The sequence below is a fragment of the Theropithecus gelada genome, chromosome 7a, assembly GCF_003255815.1.
Source record: "Theropithecus gelada isolate Dixy chromosome 7a, Tgel_1.0, whole genome shotgun sequence".
NCBI lineage: Eukaryota > Metazoa > Chordata > Mammalia > Primates > Cercopithecidae > Theropithecus > Theropithecus gelada.
Genome location: NC_037674.1, coordinates 31393506 through 31420854, shown reverse-complemented (window position 1 = coordinate 31420854; position 27349 = coordinate 31393506). Strand labels below are relative to the sequence as shown.

At 37.2% G+C, this 27349-nt stretch overlaps 1 protein-coding gene across 1 annotated transcript in view; it reads left to right on the top strand.

Moving 5' to 3' along the window:
• The window catches only part of RFX7 (regulatory factor X7), a 160930-nt gene extending 134419 nt beyond the window's left edge, over positions 1-26511 (top strand). Inside the window, exons 5-9 of the mRNA XM_025390675.1 lie at positions 12808-12924; positions 14224-14308; positions 14905-15112; positions 18694-18989; positions 20450-26511. Coding sequence (XP_025246460.1) covers positions 12808-12924; positions 14224-14308; positions 14905-15112; positions 18694-18989; positions 20450-23722 — 3979 coding nt within the window. The 3' untranslated portion in view covers positions 23723-26511. The remainder of the gene's footprint in view (positions 1-12807; positions 12925-14223; positions 14309-14904; positions 15113-18693; positions 18990-20449) is intronic.
• Positions 26512-27349: the final 838 nt, after the last annotated feature.

Here is a 27349-nt window from a genome sequence, read left to right as displayed (position 1 = left end):
CCTCTTCAAGGAGAACTACAAACCACTGCTCAGTGAAATAAAAGAGGGCATAAACAAATGGAAGAACATACCATGCTCATGGATAGGAAGAATCAATATCATGAAAATGGCCATACTGCCCAAGGTAATTTATAGATTCAATGCCATCCCCATCAAGCTACCAATGAGTTTCTTCACAGAATTGGAAAAAACTGCTTTAAAGTTCATATGGAACCAAAAAAGAGCCCACATCTCCAAGACAATCCTAAGTCAAAAAAACAAAGCTGGAGGCATCACACTACCTGACTTCAAACTATACTACAAGGCTACAGTAACCAAAACAGCATGGTACTGGTACCAAAACAGAGATATAGACCAATAGAACAGAACAGAGTCCTCAGAAATAATACCACACATCTACAACCATCTGATCTTTGATAAACCTGACAAAAACAAGAAACAGGGAAAGGATTCCCTATTTAATAAATGGTGCTGGAAAACTGGCTAGCCATAAGTAGAAAGCTGAAACTGGATCCCTTCCTTACACCTTATACAAAAATTAATTCAAGATGGATTAAAGACTTAAATGTTAGACCTAAAACCATAAAAACCCTAGAATATAACCTAGGCAGTACCATTCAGGACATAGGCATGGGCAAGGACTTCATGTCTAAAACACCAAACCAATGGCAATAAAAGCCAAAATTGACAAATGGGATCCAATTAAACTAAAGAGCTTCTGCACAGCAAAAGAAACTACCATCAGAGTGAACAGGCAACCTACAGAATGGGAGAAAATTTTTGCAATCTATTCATCTGACAAAGGGCTAATATCCAGAATCCACAAAGAACTCAAAACAAATTTACAAGAAAAAAAAAAAACATCAAAAAGTGGGCAAAGGATATGAACAGACATTTCTCAAAAGAAGACATTTATGCAGCCAACAGATACATGAAAAAATGCGCATCATCACTGGCCATCAGAGAAATGCAAATCAAAACCACAATGAGATACCATCTCACACCAGTTAGAATGGCGATCATTAAAAAGTCAGGAAACAACAGGTGCTAGAGAGGATGTGGAGAAATGGGAATGCTTTTACACTGTTGGTGGGACTGTAAACTAGTTCAACCATTGTGGAAGACAGTGTGGCGATTCCTCAAGCATCTAGAACTAGAAATACCATTTGACCCAGCCATCCCATTACTGGGTATATACCCAAAGGATTATAAATCATGCTGCTATAAAGACACATGCACACATGTTTATTGCAGCACTATTTACAATAGCAAAGACTTGGAACCAACCCATATGTCCATCAGTGATAGACTGGATTAAGAAAATGTGACACATATACATCACGGAATACTATGCAGCCATAAAAAAACGATGAGTTCATGTCCTTTGTAGGGACATGGATGAAGCTGGAAACAATCATTCTCAGCAAACTGTCGCAAGGACAAAAAAACAAACACCGCATGTTCTCACTCATAGGCGGGAATTGAACAGTAGGAACACTTGGACACAGGAAGGATTACATCACACACTGGGGCCCGTTGTGGGGTGGGGGGAGGGGGGAGGGATAGCATTAGGAGATATACCTAATATAAATGATGAGTTAATGGGTGCAGCACACCGACATGGCACATGTATACATATGTAACAAACGTGCACATTGTGCACATGTACCCTAGAACTTAAAGTATAATAATAAAAAAAAAGAGTATAATTGGATTGTTTGTAACACAAAGAATAAATGCTCGAGGTGATGGATACCCCATTTACCTTGATATGATTATTACACATTGTATGCCTATATCAGAGAATCCCATTTACCCCATATATATATGTATATACCTAATATATGCTCACAAGAATTTTTTGAAAGAAAGGAAACAAACAAACAAACAAACATACTATCCTATGATCCAGCAGTCCTGCTACTGAGCATTTAGCCAAAGGAAAGAAATCTGTATATCAAAGAGACATCTAACACCCCCATGGTTTACTGCAACACTATTCATTATACCCAAGATAAAGAGTCAACCTAGGTGTCCAACAGATGAATGAATAAAGAAAATGTATATATACACAATGGAATACTGTTTGGCCAGTAAAAATAAAATCCTGTCACTTGCAGCAACATGAATGGATCTGGAGGTCATTATGTTAAGTAAAATAAACTGGAAACAGAAAGTTAAATACTGCACACTCTCACTCATATGTGGATTAAAGTTCATTTCATAGAAGTAAAAGGTAGAACAGAAGATACTAGATGCTGGGAAAGGGGATGGGGATAGGAAGAGAGTGGTTAAAAGATACAAAATTAGAGCTAGATAGAAGGAATAAATTGTATAGCACTGAAAGATGACTATGCTTAACAGTAGTGTATACTTTCAAGTAGTGCAGAGGATATTGAATGTTCCCAACACAAATAAATGATAAAGGTTTAAGATGTTAGATATGCTAATTACCCTGATCTGTTCACTGTACATAAGTCTACGCTTCAGCTTTTTTGAAATTCTTAGTTTCAAAACCATATGCTGCTCTTCTCAGTTTTTGTTCATATTCTTTCCTCTGCATGAAATAGACCTGCCTCACCCTCCACCCACCCTAACACCCATATGATTAAATCTACTTGTTCTCTAAGGCCCAGTTTAAATCTACTTTCTCCATATAATATTAGACCCTTAGTTCTAGCTCAGGCATGGCATTTTATTTACAGTATTCTATGTAACTTTTATGGGAAAGTAACATACACACAGAAAAATATACAGATAAGTTTACAGCTTGACAAATCTTTACAAAATGAATACCCTCATTATTACCAGCATCCAGATTCAGAAACCAAACATTGCCATAATCCTGCCTGATACCCTTTTACATTCAACTCTCTTTACCAGCACCTCTGTCTTGTCAAGGGTAACTTCTGCCCTGGCTTCTAACGCCACAGGCTAGCTTTGCTTGTTTTTGAACATTACATGAATGAAATTACACAATATACTGTATTTATCTGACTTTTTTACTCAGTATTTGTACAGTTTGTACAACTACAATGTTTGTACAAATTATGCATTTCAGTTCATTCATTCACACTGCTATTTAGTATTCCACTTGTGAATATACACCATAATTTCTTAGCTCATGCTACTGTGTACAGATATTATCCTTTTTTCCATTGTAGTTTTAACTTGCACTTCCCTGATGACTAATAAAGTTGAGTGCCTTTCTTATATGTTCTTGGGCCAGTTGGGTATCATCTTCTGTGGAGAAACTATTTAAGTTTCTGTCCTTTTTTCTCACCTCTTCTATACATTCATTAACTACATCTCACTCATTTTCTCCTAACACAGATTCTATAAGAATGTCATACTGTTTACATTACAGCTGTATGTATTGATTAAGATATTATGCAGGAAATTAAAATTGAGGGCTGATCAGTGTTCTTCAGAAGGAACTTTTGAAAATGTTGTAGTGCAGCCAGTCAACAAATATGTATTGAGTACTCGTTCTACTTGAAATGCTACTTGAGTCATCAGTAAAGAACCACTTATTTAACTACAAACCATCTTTACCTGTCTCTTCCTTAGTTTTCTCATCTACAAAATGGTATGATTACATCAGATGACACTAGGGTCTCTTGGCTTTCTTGTTTTCATGTATGCAACCTTGTGAAAATTTTAATTTATCCTTTTACTAACATGATTTCAGAAATGTTCCCAATTATTGAAGAACTAAGTGTAGTAAAATTGGATCTGGATGGAAATTCAAAGAGAGATGGTTACTCGGGAATTTACTGGGTCAAGGCCCCTTCTTTCAATGTTTGTTAATTCTTAATCTATAAGTAGTTACTGTTGATAATCATAAATCTGAACATTTCATATGCAGTTAATTTTTTCTTTATTTTTGTATTTTTTTGAGATGGAGTCTCACTCTGTCGGCCCAGGCTGGAATGCAGTGGTGCGATCTCAGCTCACTGCAAGCTCTGCCTCCCGGGTTCACACCATTCTCCTGCCTCAGCCTCCTGAGTAGCTGGGACTACAGGCACCCACCACGATGCCCGGCTGTTTTTTTATATTTTTAGTAGAGACGAGGTTTCACCATGTTAGCCAGGATGGTCTCAATCTCCTGACCTCATGATCCGCCCACCTCAGCCTCCCAAAGTGCTGGGATTACAGGAGTGAGCCACCGCGCCCGGCCTATATGCAGTTAATTTAAAACAAAGGAGACCTCAGGCAATCCAAAAACAAAAGTATATATACAAAGAGAGCTCATACTATATGTAGAGTATGATCAGTATATTTATCACATATATATATGTGTGTGTGTGTGTTTGCTTTTAAAATAACAATCCAAATTCATCAAAAGAATAGTCATTTTTTAAAAGCCTGAATACACTAAGCAGACAGTCCCAGTTTCCCCCTCCACCACACACGTGTCAACTCTAAATCTTTCCATGTGTGTGGATTTCTGTACTGTGGATATTTCATATAAATGGAATCATACAATAAAAAAAGAATGGCCATTTTAGCTGGGCTCAGTGGCTCACCCCTGTAATCCCAGCACTTTGGGAGGCTGAGGTAGGCAGATCAGCTGAAGTCAGGAGTTGGAGACCAGCCTGGCCAACATGGCAAATCCCTGTCTCCTGTAAAAATACAAAAAATTAGCTGGGGCGTGGTGGCGTGCGCTTGTAATCCCAGCTACTTGGGAGGTTGAGGCAGGAGAATTGCTTGAACGCAGAGAGGCGGGGGTTGCAGTGAGCCAAAATCATGCCATTACACTCAAGGCTGAGCAACAGAGCAAGACTCTGTCTCAAAAATAAAAATAAAAAAAGAATAGTCATTTTAAATGGCTTCTTCATAGGCCATGAGAAGTCAAGACTTTAAGGTTTACTTTTTACTGTAATTAAGTAAAGACACAAATTTCTTTTTAAAATCTTAAGGATTTATTTATCAGATGACTTCATAAACCATGAGATTTTTATTAGTAATTTTTAAACTTCAGGTTAAGATTCTTAACCTGTGAATCATGATTCACCATGACTGAATCTTTTTTATAGGATTGTTAGCCAAAATGATGGAAAGGTAAGGCAAGTCCTAGTTAAGGAGGTCATACATGATAGTTTTTTTTATGTACATAATTTAACTCTTCTTTAGTTTTGACTTCAAGCAAAGTAATCTTTCAGATACATTGTTCATTGTGTAGTTTCCACAAAAAAGGCATTATCAGTGTTTCAAAGGTGATATATTAGTATGATCCTAGTCTAAGATCAGCTTACTAGTACTACTATCATTGTTCTGCATACTATATCATTGTTCTGCCCAAAACACAGAACAATATGAAAAAGATAAATTTCTTTTTTTTTTTTTTTTTCTGGAGACAGAGTCTCTCTGTTGCCTAGGCTGGAGTGCAGGCATGATCTCTGATCACTACAACCTCTACCACCTGGGTTAAAGCAATTCTCCTGCCTCAGCCTCCCAAGTAACTGGGATTACACGCGCCCGCCACCATGCCCAGCTAATTTTTTTTTTCTGTATTTTTAGTAGAGACAGGGTTTCACCATGTTGCCCAGGCTGGTCCTGAACTCCTGAGCTCAGGCAGTCACCTACGTCGGCCTCCCAAAGTGCTAGGATTACATGCGTGAGCCACCACACCCAACCGAAAAAGACCAATTTCTTTATGGTTAGGGTCAGGCACTTTTGAAGAGTTTTCTCTCCAGAGTCTTGAGATCTGTTTACTCCTTAAAAATAAGAGAAGATTACAACAACTTTTCCACTTTCTAAGGCTCAAGATAATTAGGTATTTGACCATATTACTTTTACCTCATTTGTCTTTCAGATTGTCTAGCAAATGTTTTGATTAACACTTTTAAACAATGTAATTCTACCATGTCTTTGGGACCTCCCAAAATTCCCATATCCTTTATTATCATTTATAATACTTGGATACTAAGACTCACTAAAATAACATTATGGGTCTAGGTAAGTCTTAAGAGTCCTTTTAATAGAAAATTGATAATTCTTAATATATTATTTTTATAAATATTAGGAAAAAAATTTAATGATGTAATTTTGGTTACAATACAAGCATTCAGTTTGCTTTTTTTTTTTTTTTTAATTTTATTTTACTCTACTTTCCGGGATACATGTGCAGAACGTGCAGGTTTGTTACATAGGTAAACATGTGCCATGGTGGTTTGCTGCACCTATCAACCTGTCACCTAGGTATTAAGCCCCGCATGCATTAGCTATTTGTCCTAATGCTCTTCCCTCCCTCGCCGCACCCCCACCAGGCCCCGATGTTTGTTGTTCCCCTCCCTGTGTCCATGTGTTCTCGTTGTTCAGCTCCCACTTACTAGTAAGAACATGCAGTGTTTGGTTTTCTGTTCCTGCATTACTTTGCTGAGGATGATGGCTTCCAGCTTCATCCATGCCCCTGCAAAGGACATGATCTCATTCCTTTTAATGGCTGCATAGTATTCCATGGTGTATATGTACCACATTTTCTTTATCCAGTCTATCATTGATGAGCATTTGGGTTGGTTCTATGTCTTTGCTATTGTGAATAGTGCTGTAGTAAACATACATGTGCATGTGTCTTTATAATAGAATGATTTATATTCCTTTGGGTATATACCCAGTAATGGAATTGCTGAGTCAAATGGTATTTCTGGTTGTAGATCCTTGGGGAAGCTCCACACTGTCTTCCACAATGGTTGAACTAATTTACATTCCCACCAATAGTGTAAAAGTGTTCCTATTCCTCCACATCCTTGCCAGAATCTGTTGTTTCTTGACTTTTTAATAATCGCCATTCTGACCGGTATAAGATGGTATCTCATTGTGGTTTTGATTTTCTTTTCTCTAATGATCAGTGAAGTTGAGATTTTTTTCATATTTTTGTTGGTTGCATAAATGTCTTCTTTTGAGAAGTGTCTGTTATGTCCTTTGCCCACTTTTTGTTGGGGTTGTTTGTTTTTATCTTGTAAATTTAAGTTCCATGTAAATTCTGGATCTTAGACCTTTGTCTGATAGGTAGATTGCAAAAATTTTCTCTCATTCTGTAGGTTGTCTGTGCGCTGTGATGATAGTTTCTTTTGATGTGCAGAAGCTCTTTAATTAGATCCTATTTGTCAATTTTAGCTTTTGTTGGAATTGCTTGTGGCAATTTCTTCATAAAATCTTCTCCCATGCCTATGTCCTGAATGGTATTGCCTAGATTTTCTTCTATGGTTTTTATGGTTTTGGGTTTTACATTTAAGTCTTTAGTCCATCTTGAGTAAATCTGTGTATAAGGTGTAAGAAAGGGGTCCAGTTTCAGTTGTCTGCATATGGCTAGCCAGTTTTCGCAGCCCCATTTCTTAAATAGGGAAATCTTTCCCCATTGCCTTTTTTTTTTTTTTTCTTTTGGTCAGGTTTGTCGAAGATCAAATGATTGTAGATGTGTAGTCTTATTTCTGAGGTCACTATTCTGTTCCATTGATGTGTGTTGTTTTGGTACCAGTACCATGCTGTTTTGGTTACTGTAGCCTTTTAGTATAGTTTGAAGTCAGGTAGCATGATGCCTCCAGCTTTGTTCTTTTTGCTTAGGATTGTCTTGGCTATGTGGGCTCTTTTTTGGTTCCATATGAAATTTAAAGTAGTTTCTTCTAATTCTTTGAAGAATGCCAGTGGTAGTTTGATGGGAATAGCATTGATTATTTTGGGCAGTATGGCCATTTTCATGACACTGATTCTTCCTATTCATGAGGATGGAATGTTTTTTCATTTGTGTGTGTCCTCAGTTTTTCTTTGAGCAGTGGTTTGTAGTTCTTGAAGAGGTCCTTCACTTCCCTTGTTAGCTGTATTCCTAGGTATTTTATTCTCTGTAGCAATTGTGAATGGGAGTTCATTCATGATTTGGCTCTCGGCTTGTCTATTATTGATGTATAGGAATGCTTGTGATTTTTGCACATTGATTTTGTATCCTGAGACTTTGCTGAAGTCGCTTATCAGCTTGAAGAGTTTTTGGGCTGAGATGATGGGGTTTTCTAAATATAGGATCATGTCGTCTGCAAAGAGAGACAATTTGACTTTGTCTCTTCCTGTTTGAATATCCTTTCTTTCTCTTGCCTGATTGCCCTGGCCAGAACTTCCAGTACTGTGTTGAATAGGAGTGGTAAAAGTACATTCTTGTTTTGTGCCGGTTTTCAAAGGGAATGCTTCCAGCATTTGCCCATTCAGTGTGATTTTGGCTGTGTTTGTCATAAATAACTCTTATTATTTTGAGGTATGTTGCAGCAGTACCTAGTTTATTTAGAGTTTCTAACATAAAGGGATATTGAATTTTTTCAAAGGCCTTTTCTGCATCTATTGAGAGAGTCATGTGGTTTTTGTCATTGGTTCTGTTTATGTGATAGATGACATTTATTGATTTGCGTACGTTGAACCAACCTTGCTTCCTAGGGATGAAGCTGACTTGATGGTGATGGATAAGCTTTTTGATATGCTGCTGGATTCAGTTTACCAGTATTTTATTGAGGATTTTTGCATTGATGTTCATCAGGGATATTGGCCTGAAGTTTTTTTGTTGTGTCTCTGCCAGGCTTTGGTATCAGGATGATGCTGGCCTCATAAAATGAGTTAGGGAGGAGTCCTTCCTTTTCAATTATTTGGAATAGTTTCAGAAGGAATGGTACCAGCTCCTCTTTGTACCTCTGGTATAATTTGGCTGTGAGTCCATCTGGTCCTGGACTGTTTTTGGTTGGTAGGCTATTTATTACTGCCTTAATTTCAGAACTTGTTATTTGTCTAGTCAGATATTCGACTTCTTCCTGGTTTAGTCTTCGGAGGGTGTATGTGTCCAGGAATTTATCCATTTCTTCTAGATTTTCTAGTTTATTTGCATAGAGGTGTTTATCATATTCTCTGATGGTAGTTGTATTTCTGTGGGATCAGTGGCGATATCCCCTGTATCATTTTTATTGTTTTATTATCATTTTTTATTGTTTTATCTGTGGGATCAGTGACGATATCACCTGCATCATTTTTTATTGCTATTTGATTCTTTATTCATTCAGTATGCATATAGTTATTAATTACAATAAAAATACCTCATCTGCTAAAGGGATTAGTGCACCTCTCTGTGCAAGTTCCTCATCTATAAAATATGTTTAATAAAACTACCTGTCTTAAGGTTGTTGAGAGGATTAAATGATTTAACACAAAGAAAGCTCTCAAAAAATGTCAGGTATGGTTAGGTATCCCATGACTATATTTTACCACAAATCTTTTGTGATTCATTGTTTATATTTTTGTACCATTAAACAATGTTTCCCTTTAACTTGTACAATTACATTTGTGTCATGAATGAATATTAAAGACTGAATTGTTACCATGGATTTTGAGTGATGTGTTCATAGTTATATTGAATATTAGGCTTAATTTCAGGCTTAAAAACATACTTTTAAATAAGGAGCAAGAGAAAACAATTATTTCATTTTTAAAATGACATTAGAATGTTAGTGATTGCGTGAACAGAACATTCTCTGTTCCTCACCCTTTTTTGAGTCTTGCATAAGTATAATCTGACGCTGAGTTAAGAGTTAATTGATACCGTATCTTGCATGGTCAACCTGCAGTTAAAGTTATTAAGCAAGAAAATGAGATGTAAACTAACTAAAATCTCCACGTGGCCTGGAATGACCAATGGTTTGTTATATAGCACAAAATTATGAATAAATGTTATGTAAATACTAAATTAGATTTTTAAAAGAATGATTGAATATCTGATTCTTTTAAATCAGAGAAAATCAGGGGAAAGGTGTCCTATTGAAATTCTTTTTCTTTAAAAATTATAACCACTGAAAATTGGATAGGCCACCTCACAATAAAGAGTCCTCCCCATCAAAGAAGTGTTCGTGTTGAGGTAACCCATCATTTAGGAGTATGACCATTTCTACATCTGCCAGGAAGTTGAACTATACAACTTCTGATTTTTTCAATTCTAACATTTCACAAAATTAAAGAAATTGAGAATCTATTCTAGATATTGTTCTTGTTTTTACATTGATGCCCTCTTTATTTTCTGTTTGACATGAGTTATCAAAGCATAAAGTTTTGAATCATAGGCGGTTTTCTTCTGACATGATTCAGGAAATAATTTGAGCTATTTATATGTCTACAAAGTACTTTTATCCACCAGAGTATTTGACAATAGGTTGTTATAATTTATCCTTCCAAAAGGTAGAATAAGTATCAAAAACCAGATGGAATTGGATGATTTTGTGAAATAACCACACAATATAAATTGTATTTGAAAAACAAATTTGGCATTGGTCACCTAGATACCAAGAAAGACAAGAAACTTTTTATCTGAGGGACATGAGCTCTTTTAAATTACCAGGCCCAGTGGGGGCATTAAAATGTGAAAGTAGTCATCTCTCACTCCCCTCCTTGAGCTAAGTAATCTGTCTGCTGTATGGACTTTAGACTGTCACCACCAAGTAACCATTAAACTAACCTAACAATGCCATATGCTAGGCACCATAACTCATACCCTATAGTTCAACAATCTATAGCCAATTACTAATCAGTTATTTCTGTACACCAATGAGAATTCTTGACAAACAACTTTTGTAATTGCCCCCTCTCCTAATTTGTCCTTTTTTCTTTAAAAACAGGAGCCTCTCCTTCATTCTCTGGAGCACTTCTCAGCATTTCCCAGCCTACAGTCTTCAGCCTTGACCCAAATAAACTCACTATATTAATTTTGCTCATTTTATGTCTTTAGGTCAATGATACTTAACATTACTTCTTTTGCCAACCTTTATCTTACCCCTTCTGCCAAAGTAAAAATTTTGGTTTACTAATATAATGGAAAAAAAAATCAAAATCTGAAACAGAGGGAGAATAGAATGGATATATTATCTCTCAAATGTCTCATTACACTTCCTCTCTTTATTTGATTTCAGTTTTTTAGGTCCATTTCTGCCAGTGTTGTCCTAGGAGCCGGGGCGGGGGGGCAATGTTTCTTCTTTGCTGTTTTAAGCTTTTAATGTGTTTGTTTAATGTTTATTATAGTTTTATATACAGATGGGCTTCATATGACCCATAAATCTTGTTCCTGGTGCTGAGAATACACTGGTTAATCCAATAGATATGGTCACTGCCCTGCTTGAACTTAGTGTGATGGAGAAGACAAATAAATTCACTGTTATGTAATTGTAACTCATGCGAAGAAAAGAAACATTACAGTGATAGGGAACATGATGAGGGTGTGGCATGAGGACACTGCTTTAGTCAGAAAAGATCCTTTCAAAAATCATAAAATTTAAGCAGAGACTTTAAAGATAAGAAAAGTAATGTTCCAGGTAGAGGAACCAACATGGGTCAAGTCCCTGAGGTGCAAAAGAGCCTCATTCTAACTTTCTTTTTGTGCCAGTTTGAACCATAAACAACTAATTTAACTTGCTTCTGAAATTGTTATGATTTGATGCAGCTCATTTCCATTGTCAGCACCCAAAAGTAGTTACCTCTTCACTTTGTACATTCAACCTTGCAAGACCCCCTGAGCCCTCAAAGTATCAAATTTAGTGTCAATTTAAATATAAGGCTGCTAATACTTCCTGTATAGGAAACTTTCAGTACACATTAGTTCCCTTTCTTCTCATAGCATTGTTGGTGATGTGTTTGCTGGGCTACTCCTTCCCGTCTAACCCCCAGGGGTATGGAGGATTTGCTGTGGGAATAGGGAAGCAACAAACAAGAGAAATACCATTGTCTCCTGACCTACCCCTATTCTTTCTGTATTAAGGCTCCCAAGGGTCTCTGCCTCCTCTTGAGTCTCTCCCAACTTAACTTCTTGAGCTCAGGTCAGTTTAGGGATGTTATCAGGACATTCAGCAATCTACAAAAAGACCCAAGTCCTCGTTTCCATTACACCCTGCCCACCATGTGTTCCAGTTGTTTTCATTTCTTTTCTGCATGACTGCATCAAGAAGCTGTCCTGGTTGATGCTAAATGAGAGGTGAGGCGGGGACAAAGAGAATTACTCTGGCTTCCTCTTCATTCGTATTTCCCAGGTAGTGGTTCTCCCAAAGGCCTTGGTGGCCAGAATGAGGTGTGGCCTTGGTCTGCTGCTGAACTGGTAGAGGACTGACATTTTACCTCTGATTGGCAGCTCTAGAGAAAAACAGAACACCTGATTCCAGTAGTAGTTAAGACTTGGTGTGTCTCCTGATCCCACTTGAAGTTACTGTCTTACAAAGTAACTTTTTTCCTGGCAATACTAGGGATAGTGGGGGTGGAAGGAGGAGAACACTAGGACCTTTGGAACCTCTCCCTGTGCCTGTTTTTTCTCTTATCAGTAAAATGAGTGTTGGTGTATTCGTAGGGTCCCTTTTAGTTCAAACATATCACATTTCTAAATTTTAAACCATCTAGTAGTATTATCTCTGTCTGATGTGCATGATGTGTATATTGGAAATTATCCCAGTATGTGAGCCTGAAACGTATGTGGAACCTTACAGTCCTACTGGCTGAGCTGGATATATTCATTTATGAGCGCTGGTTGGGATTGTAATTCAAAAACTTTGTACCAACATTATATCTTCCTGCAAGATTTGTGAATGTTATTGAAAGTAGGACTGTATACCCTGAGGGTGAAGCCAGCTAACTAAACCTGAGTTAACATGCATCACCAAAGAGTGATGATCACAGATGTTGTGGTAAATGACTTGAAAGATCCTTTGCTTCACTTTGTCAAAAGGATCAAATTGTATTGAAATAGCACCCCGCAATATAATTCTGAATTCTGTCACTCTAAATTGGTCCTTCCTTCTTTTGCAGGAGCTATTGTGACAATCTTGGTTACCATCCATTAAGTGCTGCTGATTTTGGAAAGATCATGAAAAACGTCTTTCCAAACATGAAGGCACGTCGTTTGGGCACAAGAGGCAAATCTAAATATCCTTTACCAGAATGGTTTTAGTAATATCTCTGTGTTCTCACTTGTTATAGAACATCTGTTGTTGTAGTTCAACTGGCAACTTTATTTAGAAATAAACTTCAAATTAAACCAACTCAAAAGCATTTAGTAGAATAATTGCAAATGTAACTTTCACAGGTATTTATCACACTATGGAGAGAAACAGCAAATAATGGTTTATTCATAGATTAGAATTGTGATAGATTTTATCTTACTCTATCAATGTAAAGTGTTCTTAATGGTCTGATCTTCTTTAACAGTAAGAAGTTTTGAGGCCTGCTATATGTTCAGCAATTATATGAACAAAAGTGGAGGAAGATGCTAGCTTATCATCTTTTCTTCCTTTAATTTATAAACATAGGGGATCTCCTTGGCAAAAAAAAAAAAAAAAAAAACTTATGGAACTTTAACAGAAACACTAATCTTTCAGTACAAATATTTTTCAGCCATCCATTTAAAGCCTGTGTTAAAATTAAAGCCAGAGTATAGAAAAGGTCCTTCTTGTGATGGAGAAATACTTAGGAGCCAACAGAAGTAAGGACATTAAAATTAAGAATTCATTATAGTTATTTCTCCTTTTAGAAGAAGATTGTAAAATAGAGGATCTCTGTATCATATTAGGATTACATCCATTTTCTCCCTCCTTAGCTCTTGTCCTTTTTTCAGAGCATAAAATGGAGGGGAGGAGATGAGAGAGGAAGGGGAAGGGAAGAAACTTACTTTTCTAAAATGGTTCCAGGTATTCTCTAACCACTTGTTGCGTGATATATTCTTGCTTCCCAAATGCAAACAAAAATGTTTTGATGTGTCCTTGGCATGTTACAGGTGATAATCCTGTATGTTTCAGTGGAAAAAGAGAAACGAAAAGGTTAAAGCCCTTGTGACACTATTAAGAGTTGTTTTTGTCCCAGTGCCCTGGGCTAAAGTTTCCCTTCCCTGTGCCAGGTTTCCATCTGGCTATTCCTTTCCTTCTGACCTGTTTGTTACTGGTGGCTGGCACAGCATATTAGGAACATTTATTCATAAAATTTATAACAGATGAGAATCCTTTCATTTAAGAGAGTAGTATTTAACATTCTGAAAGGGTATTTCAGTTTCACAAGAGTAAAAATGTCCCAAGTTTTTAATATTAAGGTTTTTCTTACTGAAGATTTCAGAAAGTAGATGTTATATATCATGTTGATTTTATTCTCATTTTATATATGGTTACTTCTAAAGTGTTACCAGTATAAGCAATTCATTTAATTTTGAATATTTGGACCTTAACTGTATATTACATATTGCTACAGTGGACTAAGAAAAAAAGCTTTTGTTCATATGCCAACACTGCCCAACCTTGACTTTCACAAAACTGGAGATGGGGTAAGAATTCAGCCTTTTCTTTTTAATAAGTAAACCTTTATAACAACATTAAAATGCATCCTGCAAAGTGTCATTTGGTTAAGGCTAGCAACTGTGCCTTTTACAAATAATAATAAAAAACAAAAATCACAGTGACTGAAAAATGTTAGTGTATATGACCTATGTCAGCATGAAATTTGGGGGAACAAAGTTTCAAAGTTACTGATTTCTCGATATTTCCAAAATATATATTGACTATATGTGTGTATAGTCAAGAGGAAAAAGTCAGTCATCATGTAATGTTTTATAGGAATTTTAGAAAAAATATGTGGCTATTGGCATAGTTTTGTTGACATTAGAAAGATTCAAAATATCAGTCTTGTATGTTTAAAAACCATTTAAAATGTTATATTCGCAAGGCTGCTGACTGCTGTGCACTAGTGGGTATGAGTCCCTTATTTGCAGAGCTCTTGTATGTCTGCCAGTGGGTCAATTCATACTACTTTAACGCACAGACTTAGATTGTATCTTCTAATTAAGAATACGTGTCTTTAACGTGCTTCAATTTAATTTCTCTGGTCTTTTACAAGTTAACGTTTCCTTTTTTCTTTGCCTAGTTGGAAGGAGCTGAACCTTCTGGGCAGCTTCAAAATATTGATGAAGAAGTTATCTCTTCTGCTTGCCGTCTTGTGTGTGAGTGGGCCCAGAAAGTGTTAAGCCAACCATTTGACACTGTCTTGGAATTAGCCCGCTTCCTTGTAAAAAGTCACTATATAGGCACCAAGTCAATGGCAGCTCTAACTGTAATGGCAGCAGCACCACCAGGTACGACATTACTGTGAACAAGCTAAAAACTGACAGGTTTTATTGTATTTAGAATTGGTAGCAAAAGAAGAGTTAGATCAAAGAACTTCATCCTTTTAGTACTTGTATGGGTTCACTCTTACTCCACTTAACACTAAATTCAGATGGGTTTGTTGAGCCAAGAAAATAATAATCCTTTCATTATAAAGCTTAATGCTATGTTTCTATAGATTGCTTTGCTGGCATATAAAACTAGATTCCCCAGCTGATATGTTATTAATTTTTCCATTGCTATTTTTACATTTATAGAATGTGTTTATATGTACTTTTATATGTACATATATGTGTATCTAAATAAATATTAGAAGTAAAATAATACGATTAAATTTTTAAATTACTTGTTAGATTCCTATTCCAAAAACTAATGCTCATAAATAAAATCATCTTTCCACACTGTGACAGGTAACTTAGTCTCAAAAAAAAAACACTGTACGAAGGCTTACTATAAAATAACAAGTGATGTTTTTTACTGTGCATTCATATGACTTTATTCAAAGATGAATTTTTGGAATCGACAGTTTTGGGAATTGACAGTCTTGTTAGAATGACTCCCTCCTAAATTAATAGTTGTGTAAAATATCAGTTCTGATGAATTTTTTTAAAATATCTTATTTCAGTTATACCTTATAAACCTAGAGTGGATAAATTATCCTAGAAAATTATGATGTCTATTAAAAATGCAGTGATATAGTGATCTGAGACTTATTTTTCCAATGACTATCCTTCTAAGTGTTAATTCTAAATATTTTTAAATCTACAATAGACTTATCCTGGCCAGAATTGTAGTCTCTTAATTAACTTCACTTGTTTGTTTAGTATCTTTTACACATTAATAATGAGTCTGTTTTCTTCTAATTTTACATTTAGTATGTGGGATGTATATGTGTGTAACCTCTCATTTTGTGGTCAGTTGAAGACCCATTTCAGAAAAATAATGTCATATAGTTTTTCCTGTCTACATCTAAACTGTATGACCTAAATCTGTTTATTCATTATACTGACCAGCAGGAGAATGCTTGACCAGCCTTATTGAGCTAAATAGCTCACATATGTTACCTCATTTAATTCCCCCAGCAGTTCTGTGAGATAGGTGATATTTATTCCCAATTTATAGACTTGGGGAGGTCAATTAACTTGTTCATGGGCATGTAAGTAATGGAGCCAGGATTTGAATCCTGATTTGTCTGTCTACAAAGCCCAGCTTCACTCAATTATGTCATAATGTCATATGGTAGAATAAGCTTTAAAAGGAGCGAACCCTTCAGTTTGCTCTGCTCTCTTTCTCCTATCCCTGCCGACATCTAGAAGAGAACTTCAACAGATGGAGGATTTAGGAGGTATCATAGAGAAAAGAAACATCTCTTTCCTATTTCTCTCATTTGCAAAGTCTAACTGAGGGAAATATTGAATGAATTGAATGAATGAATTTTTAAGGCATAAGTGTTAAATAAAGGTGTGAGTTTTTTTTTTTTTTTTTTTTTTTTTTTTTTTTTTTTGAGACGGAGTCTCGCGCTGTGTCACCCAGGCTGGAGTGCAGTGGCGCGATCTCGGCTCACTGCAAGCTCCGCCTCCCAGGTTCAGGCCATTCTCCTGCCTCAGCCTCCGAGTAGCTGGGACTACAGGCGCCCGCCACCACGCCCGGCTAGTTTTTTGTATTTTTAGTAGAGACGGGGTTTCACCATGTTAGCCAGGATGGTCTCGATCTCCTGACCTCGTGATCCGCCCACCTCGGCCTCCCAAAGTGCTGGGATTACAGGCTTGAGCCACCGCGCCCGGCCAAAGGTGTGAGTTTTTTAAACAAAAGTACTAAAAATTACATATATAAAAAAGAGACTCCATTTTTGAAAGCAATCAGCCTGAGAGGGTAAACACTTTACCAACTGTATCATTACTCAGAACATTTTTAGAATGTCTCTCAAAATTTTGATCTCAGCCCCTTACTATATTTTTCAAAAAAGACCTTTGATAGTAGACTAATCTTCAGCCTTTGAAGGTGAATTTGGTTTTTTATAAATATAGTCTCCATATTAAGAACAGGTTGTGTTACAAATGTCCTTTTGTAAGTCAGCTGCTTGGAACTCATTCCTATCTAAAAACCCTGGCAGGAAGGTAAGACAGCCAATTTGTGAGCCATTGGCAGAGGCTCTCCGGGGTGCAGGTGCTGAGAAGCCAGAGCTGAGGCTTGGGGTCGGGAAGGGGCAAAACAATTCGAGCTGGATTTGAGAGGAAAAATCGTGATTTTTTTTTTTTTTTTTTTTTTTTTTTTTTGAGACGGAGTCTCGCGCTGTCGCCCAGGCTGGAGTGCAGTGGCGCGATCTCGGCTCACTGCAAGCTCCGCCTCCCGGGCTTACGCCATTCTCCTGCCTCAGCCTCCCGAGTAGCTGGGACCACAGGCGCCCGCCACCTCGCCCGGCTAGTTTTTTGTATTTTTTAGTAGAGACGGGGTTTCACCGTGTTCGCCAGGATGGTCTCGATCTCTTGACCTCGTGATCCGCCCGTCTCGGCCTCCCAAAGTGCTGGGATTACAGGCTTGAGCCACCGCGCCCGGCCAAAATCGTGATTTTTAAAAGGGGCTGGGGGTTCAACAGATCCTCATCATAAAGTGTGGGGAGAGAGTTATAGCTTCCTCATTCTCTATTTCCTGCTCCCCACACCAAGTAGTTGTTGTTAACTAGAATGATGAAAAGCAGAAATTGAGATGGGGAAAAGAAAAGACTTAAAGGCTAAGGTGTACCAGCAGGATAGTTGTTCCTCCCTTTCTTCTCTTCATTGTTTTTATTGCCCACAACTTACTTTCTAATGATCTCAATGCCATGCCCTAAATCTGAAATGAGCTTTTTAAACATTTTATTATATAATCCATTTTTCCTAAAATTTGTATTTTGCGTATTTTGTCAGTTTTTTTCAGTCTTTATCTTACTGTTTTAAAGGTTTTCGCAGTGACACTTTTTTGGAATATCTTAACGTTAGTCTTAATAAGAAATTCTGCTTCTTAATTTCTTCTAGGTCATACAGGAATAATTGTATAGTAGCAATATAATAATAATGCCTATTTCCATGAATTTCTGGTAGAATTAAAAACTGTTTTCTCCATATAAATTTTTTCCATTATGGGGAGTGGCTTCAGCAAATATGTATGGAATTATTGAATGCCCCTCATGGGCTAAATATTAAAATCATGAAAATACATGTATTTATTTCTGATTAGAAATGGGGGAGGGAAATTTACTGACCTTTGAGAAAATGTAAAAATGCTGTGTTGGCATTTATCTTAGCTTCTGCACATTTATAATATAGCTACTGTGTTTAAAATCCTGTTGATTTAACTTAAACTATCACCTGAGCTGAACCATATTATAAGATGACAAAGCTATATTGACAATTGTTTATAAATTCGAAGTCTAATGCTTTATACAGAAATTGTGAGTTAAAATTTTGGTTGCTTTGTCCAGTAGATGGCTACATTTTCAAAGAAATTCAAAGGAACCTGCCTTCTATAAAGGAGAGTATTTATTTTAGCTTTCCTTTCTGTTTATTTTCAGGAATTAAAGGAATTACCCAGCCTTCTGCTTTTATACCAACAGCTGAAAGTAATTCCTTTCAGCCTCAGGTGAAGACTTTGCCATCTCCAATTGATGCTAAACAGCAGTTGCAACGGAAAATCCAGAAGAAGCAGCAAGAACAGAAACTACAATCCCCTTTGCCAGGAGAATCCGCAGCAAAAAAATCAGAAAGTGCTACAAGCAATGGAGTAACGAATCTTCCTAATGGAAATCCTTCAATCCTTTCTCCTCAACCTATTGGTATCGTTGTGGCAGCTGTCCCTAGTCCCATTCCGGTAATATAATTAAATAGTATTTGGCCTTATTGGGATGGTGGGAAATCAACTGTTTATTTAAAAGTGGCAGATGAAAAGAAGGCAAGTACAAGTGTAGCCACAAACTGGTTTTGTGACTACAGGAAGATTCCCCTTCAGTCTTTCAGTCAGGATTTATATTGTTGATTACAAAGTAAGCTATGAAACATTATGGAAAATATAAAGATCCAAGACATACAAAGTATGCACATAACCACTCAGAGCTTTATGTAAGAGTTCTCATTTTTAGAGTTGTTTCATCCCTGGCTGAGCCAAGATAATTTTTTTTTTTTTTTTTTTTTTTTTTTGTGAGACAGAGTCTCTCTGTCTCCTAGACTGGAGTGCAGTGCCACAATCTCAGCTCACTCCAGCCTCCACCTCCTGGGTTCAAGCAGTTCTTCTGCCTCAGCCTCCCGAGTAACTGGGATTACAGGCACTCACCACCACACCCAGCTAATTTTTGTATTTTTTGTATTTTGTATTTTTTAGTTGGCCGGGCTGGTCTTGAACTCGTGATCTCAAGTGATCCACCCGCCTTGGCTTCCCAAAGTACTGGAATTATAAGTGTGAGCCAACCCACCCAGCCAAGCCAAGATAATTTAATTGCAAACTTTATTTAAAAGTTAAACGCTTTTCTTTTTTACATTCAGGTGGAGCAAAGTTCTATTGTGTAATGATAATACTTAAATGTAGGCCTATCCATGGCTTATCGGATACAGGACTAGAACCTTGGCCAAATTCTTTAGCTAGTTTATTAACCTCTAGTTGTAGATAAGGAAACAATCTCCTGTTTTTCTATCTCACACAACTGAGGTTATGATGAAGGGACTTTTAAAATGAGAGTAAGTTGGTACTTTATGTTATTATTGATAATAATATTTAGGAAATATTTTATCGTTTTTCTTGTTCGTATTATCATCATGTTATTAAAATATGAAATACATGGTAACCACACTGTTCACTATAGGGCAAACTGGGGTAGATATTAGTTGTATCTTATTTGCAGTGGTTTAGTTACAGACGTTTAAGGTAGACACATTTATAAGACAATTTCCCCTATGAGTGAGCCATCTTAGCATAGATTCTGGTAGGTAACCTTTACAGTTATATGTTTTTCAAGATTTTATGTCTTCTTCCTGTAACCCCCTTAAATCATTGTTTTAGCAAATATTCTTCACAAGTGTGAAGCTTTTAGTCTTGTTAACTGAAAAGTGACTTAATGATGTTCTTACATATTTTTTAATTATAATGCGTTATGGTTGCATTTGTTATATTTATGTGTCTGATTGTGTAGAACCTGGTCTAGAACTCTCTTCTAACATAGGAACTTTTTTCTTTTTAACATTAACATTTAATGAATGCCTTAAAAGTATATACAGATACATGAATTACTATTTACAGCCTAGACCTGTTAAATCTGATTTTTTGCTGTCTTTTAACAGGTCCAGCGGACTAGGCAATTGGTAACTTCACCGAGTCCAATGAGTTCTTCTGACGGCAAAGTTCTTCCCCTCAATGTACAGGTGGTCACTCAGCACATGCAGTCTGTGAAACAGGCACCAAAGACTCCCCAGAACGTTCCAGCCAGTCCTGGTGGGGATCGTTCTGCCCGGCACCGTTACCCTCAGATCTTACCCAAACCAGCCAACACCAGTGCACTCACCATTCGCTCTCCAACTACTGTCCTCTTTACTAGTAGTCCCATCAAAACTGCCGTTGTACCCGCTTCACACATGAGTTCTCTAAATGTGGTGAAAATGACAACAATATCCCTCACACCCAGCAACAGTAACACCCCTCTTAAACATTCTGCCTCAGTCAGCAGTGCTACAGGAACGGCAGAAGAATCAAGGAGTGTTCCACAGATCAAGAATGGTTCTGTCGTGTCACTTCAGTCTCCTGGGTCCAGAACCAGCAGTGCGGGGGGAACATCTGCTGTGGAAGTCAAAGTGGAACCCGAAACATCATCAGATGAGCATCCTGTACAGTGCCAAGAGAACTCTGATGAGGCTAAAGCTCCCCAAACACCTAGTGCCCTTTTGGGGCAGAAAAGTAATACAGACGGAGTACTGCAGAAACCTTCAAATGAAGGTGTCATTGAAATAAAAGCAACTAAGGTCTGTGACCAGAGGACCAAATGTAAAAGTCGCTGTAATGAAATTCTGCCAGGCACATCAACAGGCAATAATCAGAGCACTATCACTCTATCAGTTGCTTCTCAGAACTTAACTTTCACCAGCACCAGTTCACCATCTAATGGTGACTCAATCAATAAAGACCCTAAATTATGCACTAAAAGTCCAAGAAAACGACTGTCTTCTACATTGCAAGAGACCCAGGTGCCTCCTGTAAAGAAACCAATTGTGGAACAGCTTTCAGCAGCTACCATAGAAGGGCAGAAACAAGGCAGTGTTAAGAAGGACCAAAAGGTTCCACATTCAGGGAAAACAGAAGGTTCAACAGCAGGTGCTCAGATTCCTAGCAAGGTATCAGTAAATGTCAGTTCACACACAGGAGCAAATCAACCCTTGAATTCTTCTACCCTTGTTATCAGTGATTCAGCTTTGGAACAGCAAACAACCCCGTCATCATCTCCAGATATAAAAGTAAAACTTGAAGGAAGTGTCTTTCTCTTGGACAGTGATTCAAAGTCAGTTGGCAGCTTTAATCCAAATGGATGGCAACAAATCACTAAGGATTCTGAGTTGATATCTGCCAGCTGTGAACAACAGCAAGCTATCAGTGTTATGACAATTCCTGAGCACTCTGATATCAATGACTTGGAGAAGTCTGTGTGGGAATTAGAAGGAATGCCACAGGACACATATAGCCAGCAGCTGCATAGCCAGATACAGGAATCTTCTTTAAATCAAATACAAGCACATTCTTCAGATCAGTTACCTCTGCAATCTGAACTGAAGGAGTTTGAACCTTCTGTTTCCCAGACAAATGAAAGCTACTTTCCTTTTGATGATGAACTTACACAAGATAGTATTGTGGAAGAGCTGGTGCTTATGGAGCAGCAAATGTCAATGAACAATTCTCATTCTTACGGCAACTGTTTGGGAATGACCCTTCAGAGTCAGTCAGTAACTCCAGGAGCTCCAATGTCATCTCACACCTCCAGCACCCACTTCTATCATCCAATCCACAGCAATGGCACTCCAATCCACACACCCACACCTACACCCACACCCACTCCTACTCCAACCCCAACCCCAACCCCAACATCTGAAATGATTGCTGGATCTCAGAGTCTATCACGGGAGAGCCCTTGCTCCAGGCTAGCCCAGACTACACCTGTGGATAGTGCTTTAGGAAGTAGCCGACATACACCCATTGGTACTCCACATTCTAACTGCAGCAGTAGTGTCCCCCCCAGCCCTGTTGAATGCAGGAATCCATTTGCATTTACTCCAATAAGCTCCAGTATGGCATATCATGATGCCAGCATTGTCTCAAGTAGTCCTGTGAAACCGATGCAAAGACCCATGGCCACACACCCTGACAAAACCAAGCTTGAATGGATGAATAATGGGTATAGTGGGGTTGGTAATTCATCAGTTTCTGGCCATGGTATTCTCCCAAGCTATCAGGAACTAGTGGAAGACCGTTTCAGGAAACCTCATGCTTTTGCTGTGCCTGGACAGTCTTATCAGTCTCAATCCAGACATCATGACACTCATTTTGGTCGTTTGACTCCTGTCTCTCCTGTGCAGCATCAAGGTGCCACTGTAAATAACACCAACAAACAGGAGGGTTTTGCAGTCCCTGCCCCTCTTGATAATAAGGGAACTAATTCGTCTGCCAGCAACAACTTCAGATGCCGGAGTGTGAGCCCTGCTGTTCATCGCCAACGTAATCTTAGTGGAAGCACCCTCTATCCAGTATCTAATATCCCACGATCTAATGTGACCCCCTTTGGAAGTCCAGTTACCCCAGAAGTTGTTTTCACAAATGTTCACACAGATGCATGTGCCAACAACATAGCTCAAAGAAGCCAGTCAGTTCCATTGACAGTCATGATGCAGACAGCCTTCCCAAACGCTCTTCAGAAGCAAGCAAACAGTAAAAAAATAACCAATGTTTTGTTGAGTAAACTTGATTCTGACAATGATGATGCAGTGAGAGGTTTGGGAATGAACAACCTGCCCTCTAATTATACAGCCCGGATGAATCTCACTCAGATTTTGGAACCTTCCACTGTTTTTCCTAGTGCCAACCCACAAAATATGATTGATTCCAGCACTTCTGTTTATGAATTCCAAACACCATCTTACCTCACCAAAAGTAATAGCACCGATCAGATCAGTTTTTCTCCTGGAGATAATCAAGCACAATCAGAAATTGGAGAGCAGCAGTTAGATTTCAATAGCACTGTTAAAGACCTGTTGAGTGGAGACAGCTTGCAAACCAACCAGCAGCTGGTAGGTCAGGTAGCATCTGATCTCACTAATACTGCATCTGATTTCTCTAGTGATATCAGGTTGTCTTCTGAGCTCTCAGGCAGCATCAATGATTTGAACACTTTAGACCCAAATCTACTGTTTGATCCAGGTCGTCAGCAGGGACAAGATGATGAAGCTACACTGGAAGAATTAAAGAATGACCCATTATTTCAACAAATTTGCAGTGAATCCATGAATTCTATGACTTCATCAGGTTTTGAATGGATAGAAAGCAAGGACCATCCTACTGTTGAAATGTTGGGTTAAATTGTGTTTTATAATATGTAGCACACTGTATCTAAAGACATATGTATTGTATTTGTCTTAATGGAAGTGCCTCCCGCAGCAGAAATACTATTAATTGTGACATTTTAAAAGCGTTTGCTGCAGAAGTGGTTTCTTCAGTAGGAAATGGTTAGACTTGCCTCAGTTCTTAACAAGTGTCTAAAGACAGTAGGCTGTAGAAGAACAAGTATTAGGTTTTAAATTTTATAATATGCCCCATTTATTCACATTGATTGACTATCCAGCTGTTACAAGAGCAGTCAATCTTTATTTTGTATAAGTTTCATTTCATCAGATGATCTGCACAGAACTCAGAATAAACCATCAATTTTAGGTATAGGCTATTTTGTTGTTGGCATTATCTTTTAGATATAAAATCATAGCTAAGGTGAACTGTAGACAAGAAAGTCTTCCTTGAAACAGGGACAATATTCAGGTTATTATAAAATATTTAGGCTTGAAGCATAGAGCTACTGTAGGATGAAAAATCTCTGTAGGACTTTCTGGGGCTTCAGTACCATTTACACCCACGATGAAGGGCTTAAAATAATGGAAAATTAAATATTACTTTAAGGAAAGCAAAGCTGCACTAAAATTTTTAAGAGAAAAAAACAAGTAGCCATTTATATTTGTGACCTTGCATTATTTTTAAATGTTGATTTTAATATGGAGCTAGCACACATAGATGCGCAGGCACGCACACACAAAACAAGTAAATGTAACTCCAGGCATTTGTAATTTAATATAATAAATACAAGCATGTTAGAAAAATGCTTTATGTTTTATTATTTGTTAGGGGAATGAGAAGGAAAACAAAAGCATTCTCTTAGTTTCATCACAATGGCTGCATGTACATACTGAGATTCTAATTGAGATTTACCTTGAAATTTTTCGTTAAAATATTCCACCATAATGTTTTTTTCCTCTTCAACTGAGTGACTCCCTCACTCCTGAATATAGTAATGTAGTTTGATCATAGGATCCCTTTGAAAAACAGGAAGGAGGATAACATAAAAAAACAACAAAAAACATTTCACCACCTAAGGTCTGAAGCCACAAATCTTTATATCTCTGATGAAACAAAGGGGATACCAACAGTACTTGAAGAAGAGGAGCATTTTATTACTTGCTTAATTTATTTATTGTGATAACCACAATTGCAAAATAAGAACTCAGGATTTGTTTTAAAATGTTTCTCTCTATGGCTCCCATTTTGTTTTGTGAATAATTATTTATGAGTTGCATGTTGACACAAACCTACTCACTGGTTGAAAGCTCCATTTAAGTGAGTTTCAAGATCACTTTCAAAGAGATTGTTAAATTGCCATTGTTTTTAAAGCTAACGTAAAACCATTTGCTATGCTACCTTGAACCTAGCTAAGCTTTCCTTTACCTTAGTAAGCCAATCAGAAGACTACAATCAATGAATATTTAGCAAATGTGCTGAAGGGTTTAATAAGGTTTTGTTGTTCAATAAATTTGCAAGGTAGGGTATTAACATATTTTGATAAAAAATGGTGCTAGAGTTGGCGCAGAGGTTTATATATTGATATGTCTTAGTTACTGGCATTTGTGTGTGTTTGTTTGCTGTTATCTTGATTTCATGATTTGTTAGGTATTTTTTTCTTGATGCTAGTTATTTCTTCACTGTACATTGAGACACAGCACTACTGCACACCAAAGTATGCAATACCCAAAGGAAACTGTGTGATTTCTTCTAACAAATGATGGGAGCCTTTCTTTATGAGATACTCTGAAAAGGAGATTTTGAGGCCATTCTAATCCCTTGTTTACATTATTAGCTTCCTACTAATATAAAAATAATGGAAATCTTTTTTGATAAAAATATTAAGACTGGAGGATTTTTAACCCCTTGTACAGTATTGCAGCAAACTCTTTAAATTTGGTTGAATTCGTCCAGCAAACTTTCTGGGGTTCATATATTGCACTAAATTTGTTGAACCTGTGGTAGGCACATCTCTTAGGATAAATGCAACCAATACAGTCCACAGATTAAACTTTTTAAATGTGTTTCGTTATGAAAAGACAAAATGTCATCAAAGTGACAGATAAAATTGTCTTATGTAGCAATGTGCATTGATCTCAATGAGATATTTCTATTATTCTCTTACATGAGAATATTACAGCAGGAAGAATTAAGTTTAGTTTGCTTCACCATGTTAATACATGATCACAAAATGTGCATGAGTGTTACTGACTTATCTTGTACAGTACTAGGATTCCTGTAACCACTCTTTTTTTTTTCTTCGCTGTATTGAAACTGGTTCAGTGTTAACCAGGCAAACATAGTTATTCACAGGTTATTTACTTTATGTTTACTAATTCTGCTTAGTTATTGTTGAATATGTTCTGTTCCAGATTATTTTTATTGTTTTGATGTTTAAAACATTTTGCATACTGTTTATCATAAGACTTCATGAAGTAAATAATTTTGCATATAATTGCAATAAGCACTGACTTTTGAACTGAAAAGAAGGAAAGTGTTTTTTGTGCAGTGCATCTGAGGTTCATATAATAGTCTTGTACTATAATGTGCTTTACTACACGATAAATGACAAAAACAAGCCCTGTTTCATGTTTCATTTAGTGCAAAAAGTCAGATTTCCCCAGTGTTTTGTTGTCTGTTGTACCTGCTGAAACTACAGTAGTTGAATATTGCGGTAGCATTTCAGTTCTCTTTTTTTATTAAAAGTGCTCAAAAATTGTTTTTTAAATGTTTTCAAAAACAATTAAAAACATTTTATATTAAACTGACTGGATCTGAAGGTGTTTTATGGGACATATTTTATATAGGCAACACATTTTTTAAACAGACCCAGTGTTATTCTTCCTTTGATGTCATGAACTTGAGGGAGTGAATAAAAATCAGCAGAAGGCAGAACAGAGCTGCTGATCTGCTGTGTGCTATTAATCCAGAAGAATGCACAGATCTTATTTCACTCATCAGAACTCTGCTGTTCACTTAGGATTATTACCAATGAATGGTGCATGGCACAGAACTTTATGTTGTCCAAAAAGCCATCTTTTTCTCTTTCACATAGTGTTTATTTTTAAATGTTAGCCTATGGAGTACCTAGGTAAGTATATTTCTGGAGCTTTGAATAGAAAATGAGAAAAATTTAAAGCATAGCTGTGTTCAGAAGCAGTATAGACATTTCCAAGTACCAGAAATAACAAACTGATAAGTGTAATGAATTTGTAAGCCAGAACCCGGTCTATAGGTCTGGAAGCAGACTGAAGTAGCCAGAAATGTCAGCTTCTGCAAAGTAATGAAATCAGGGTCTTGAATGGAGTTTCCTCGCTCTTGAAACTGAGAAGCAACAACAACCAGTGCCTGGGACTGTAATTTATATTGTAGACAGATCTTGAGTCAAACAGCCTACTTCTCTGTTTACATAGATCTTTGTAGATCTGTGATAGTTCCACTGTCACCACAGATCTGGAGCCCTCAGTTTGAACAGGTGGTAGAAGCAATTACAAAAGGAAAGGAGCGGAGACTAGGAAGGGAGAGGTAAAGAGCAGGAAGGCTGCCATGCAAGCTGAGCCTGCAAATCAACATTCAAAAGTACTTGAAGAAAATGGAACTAA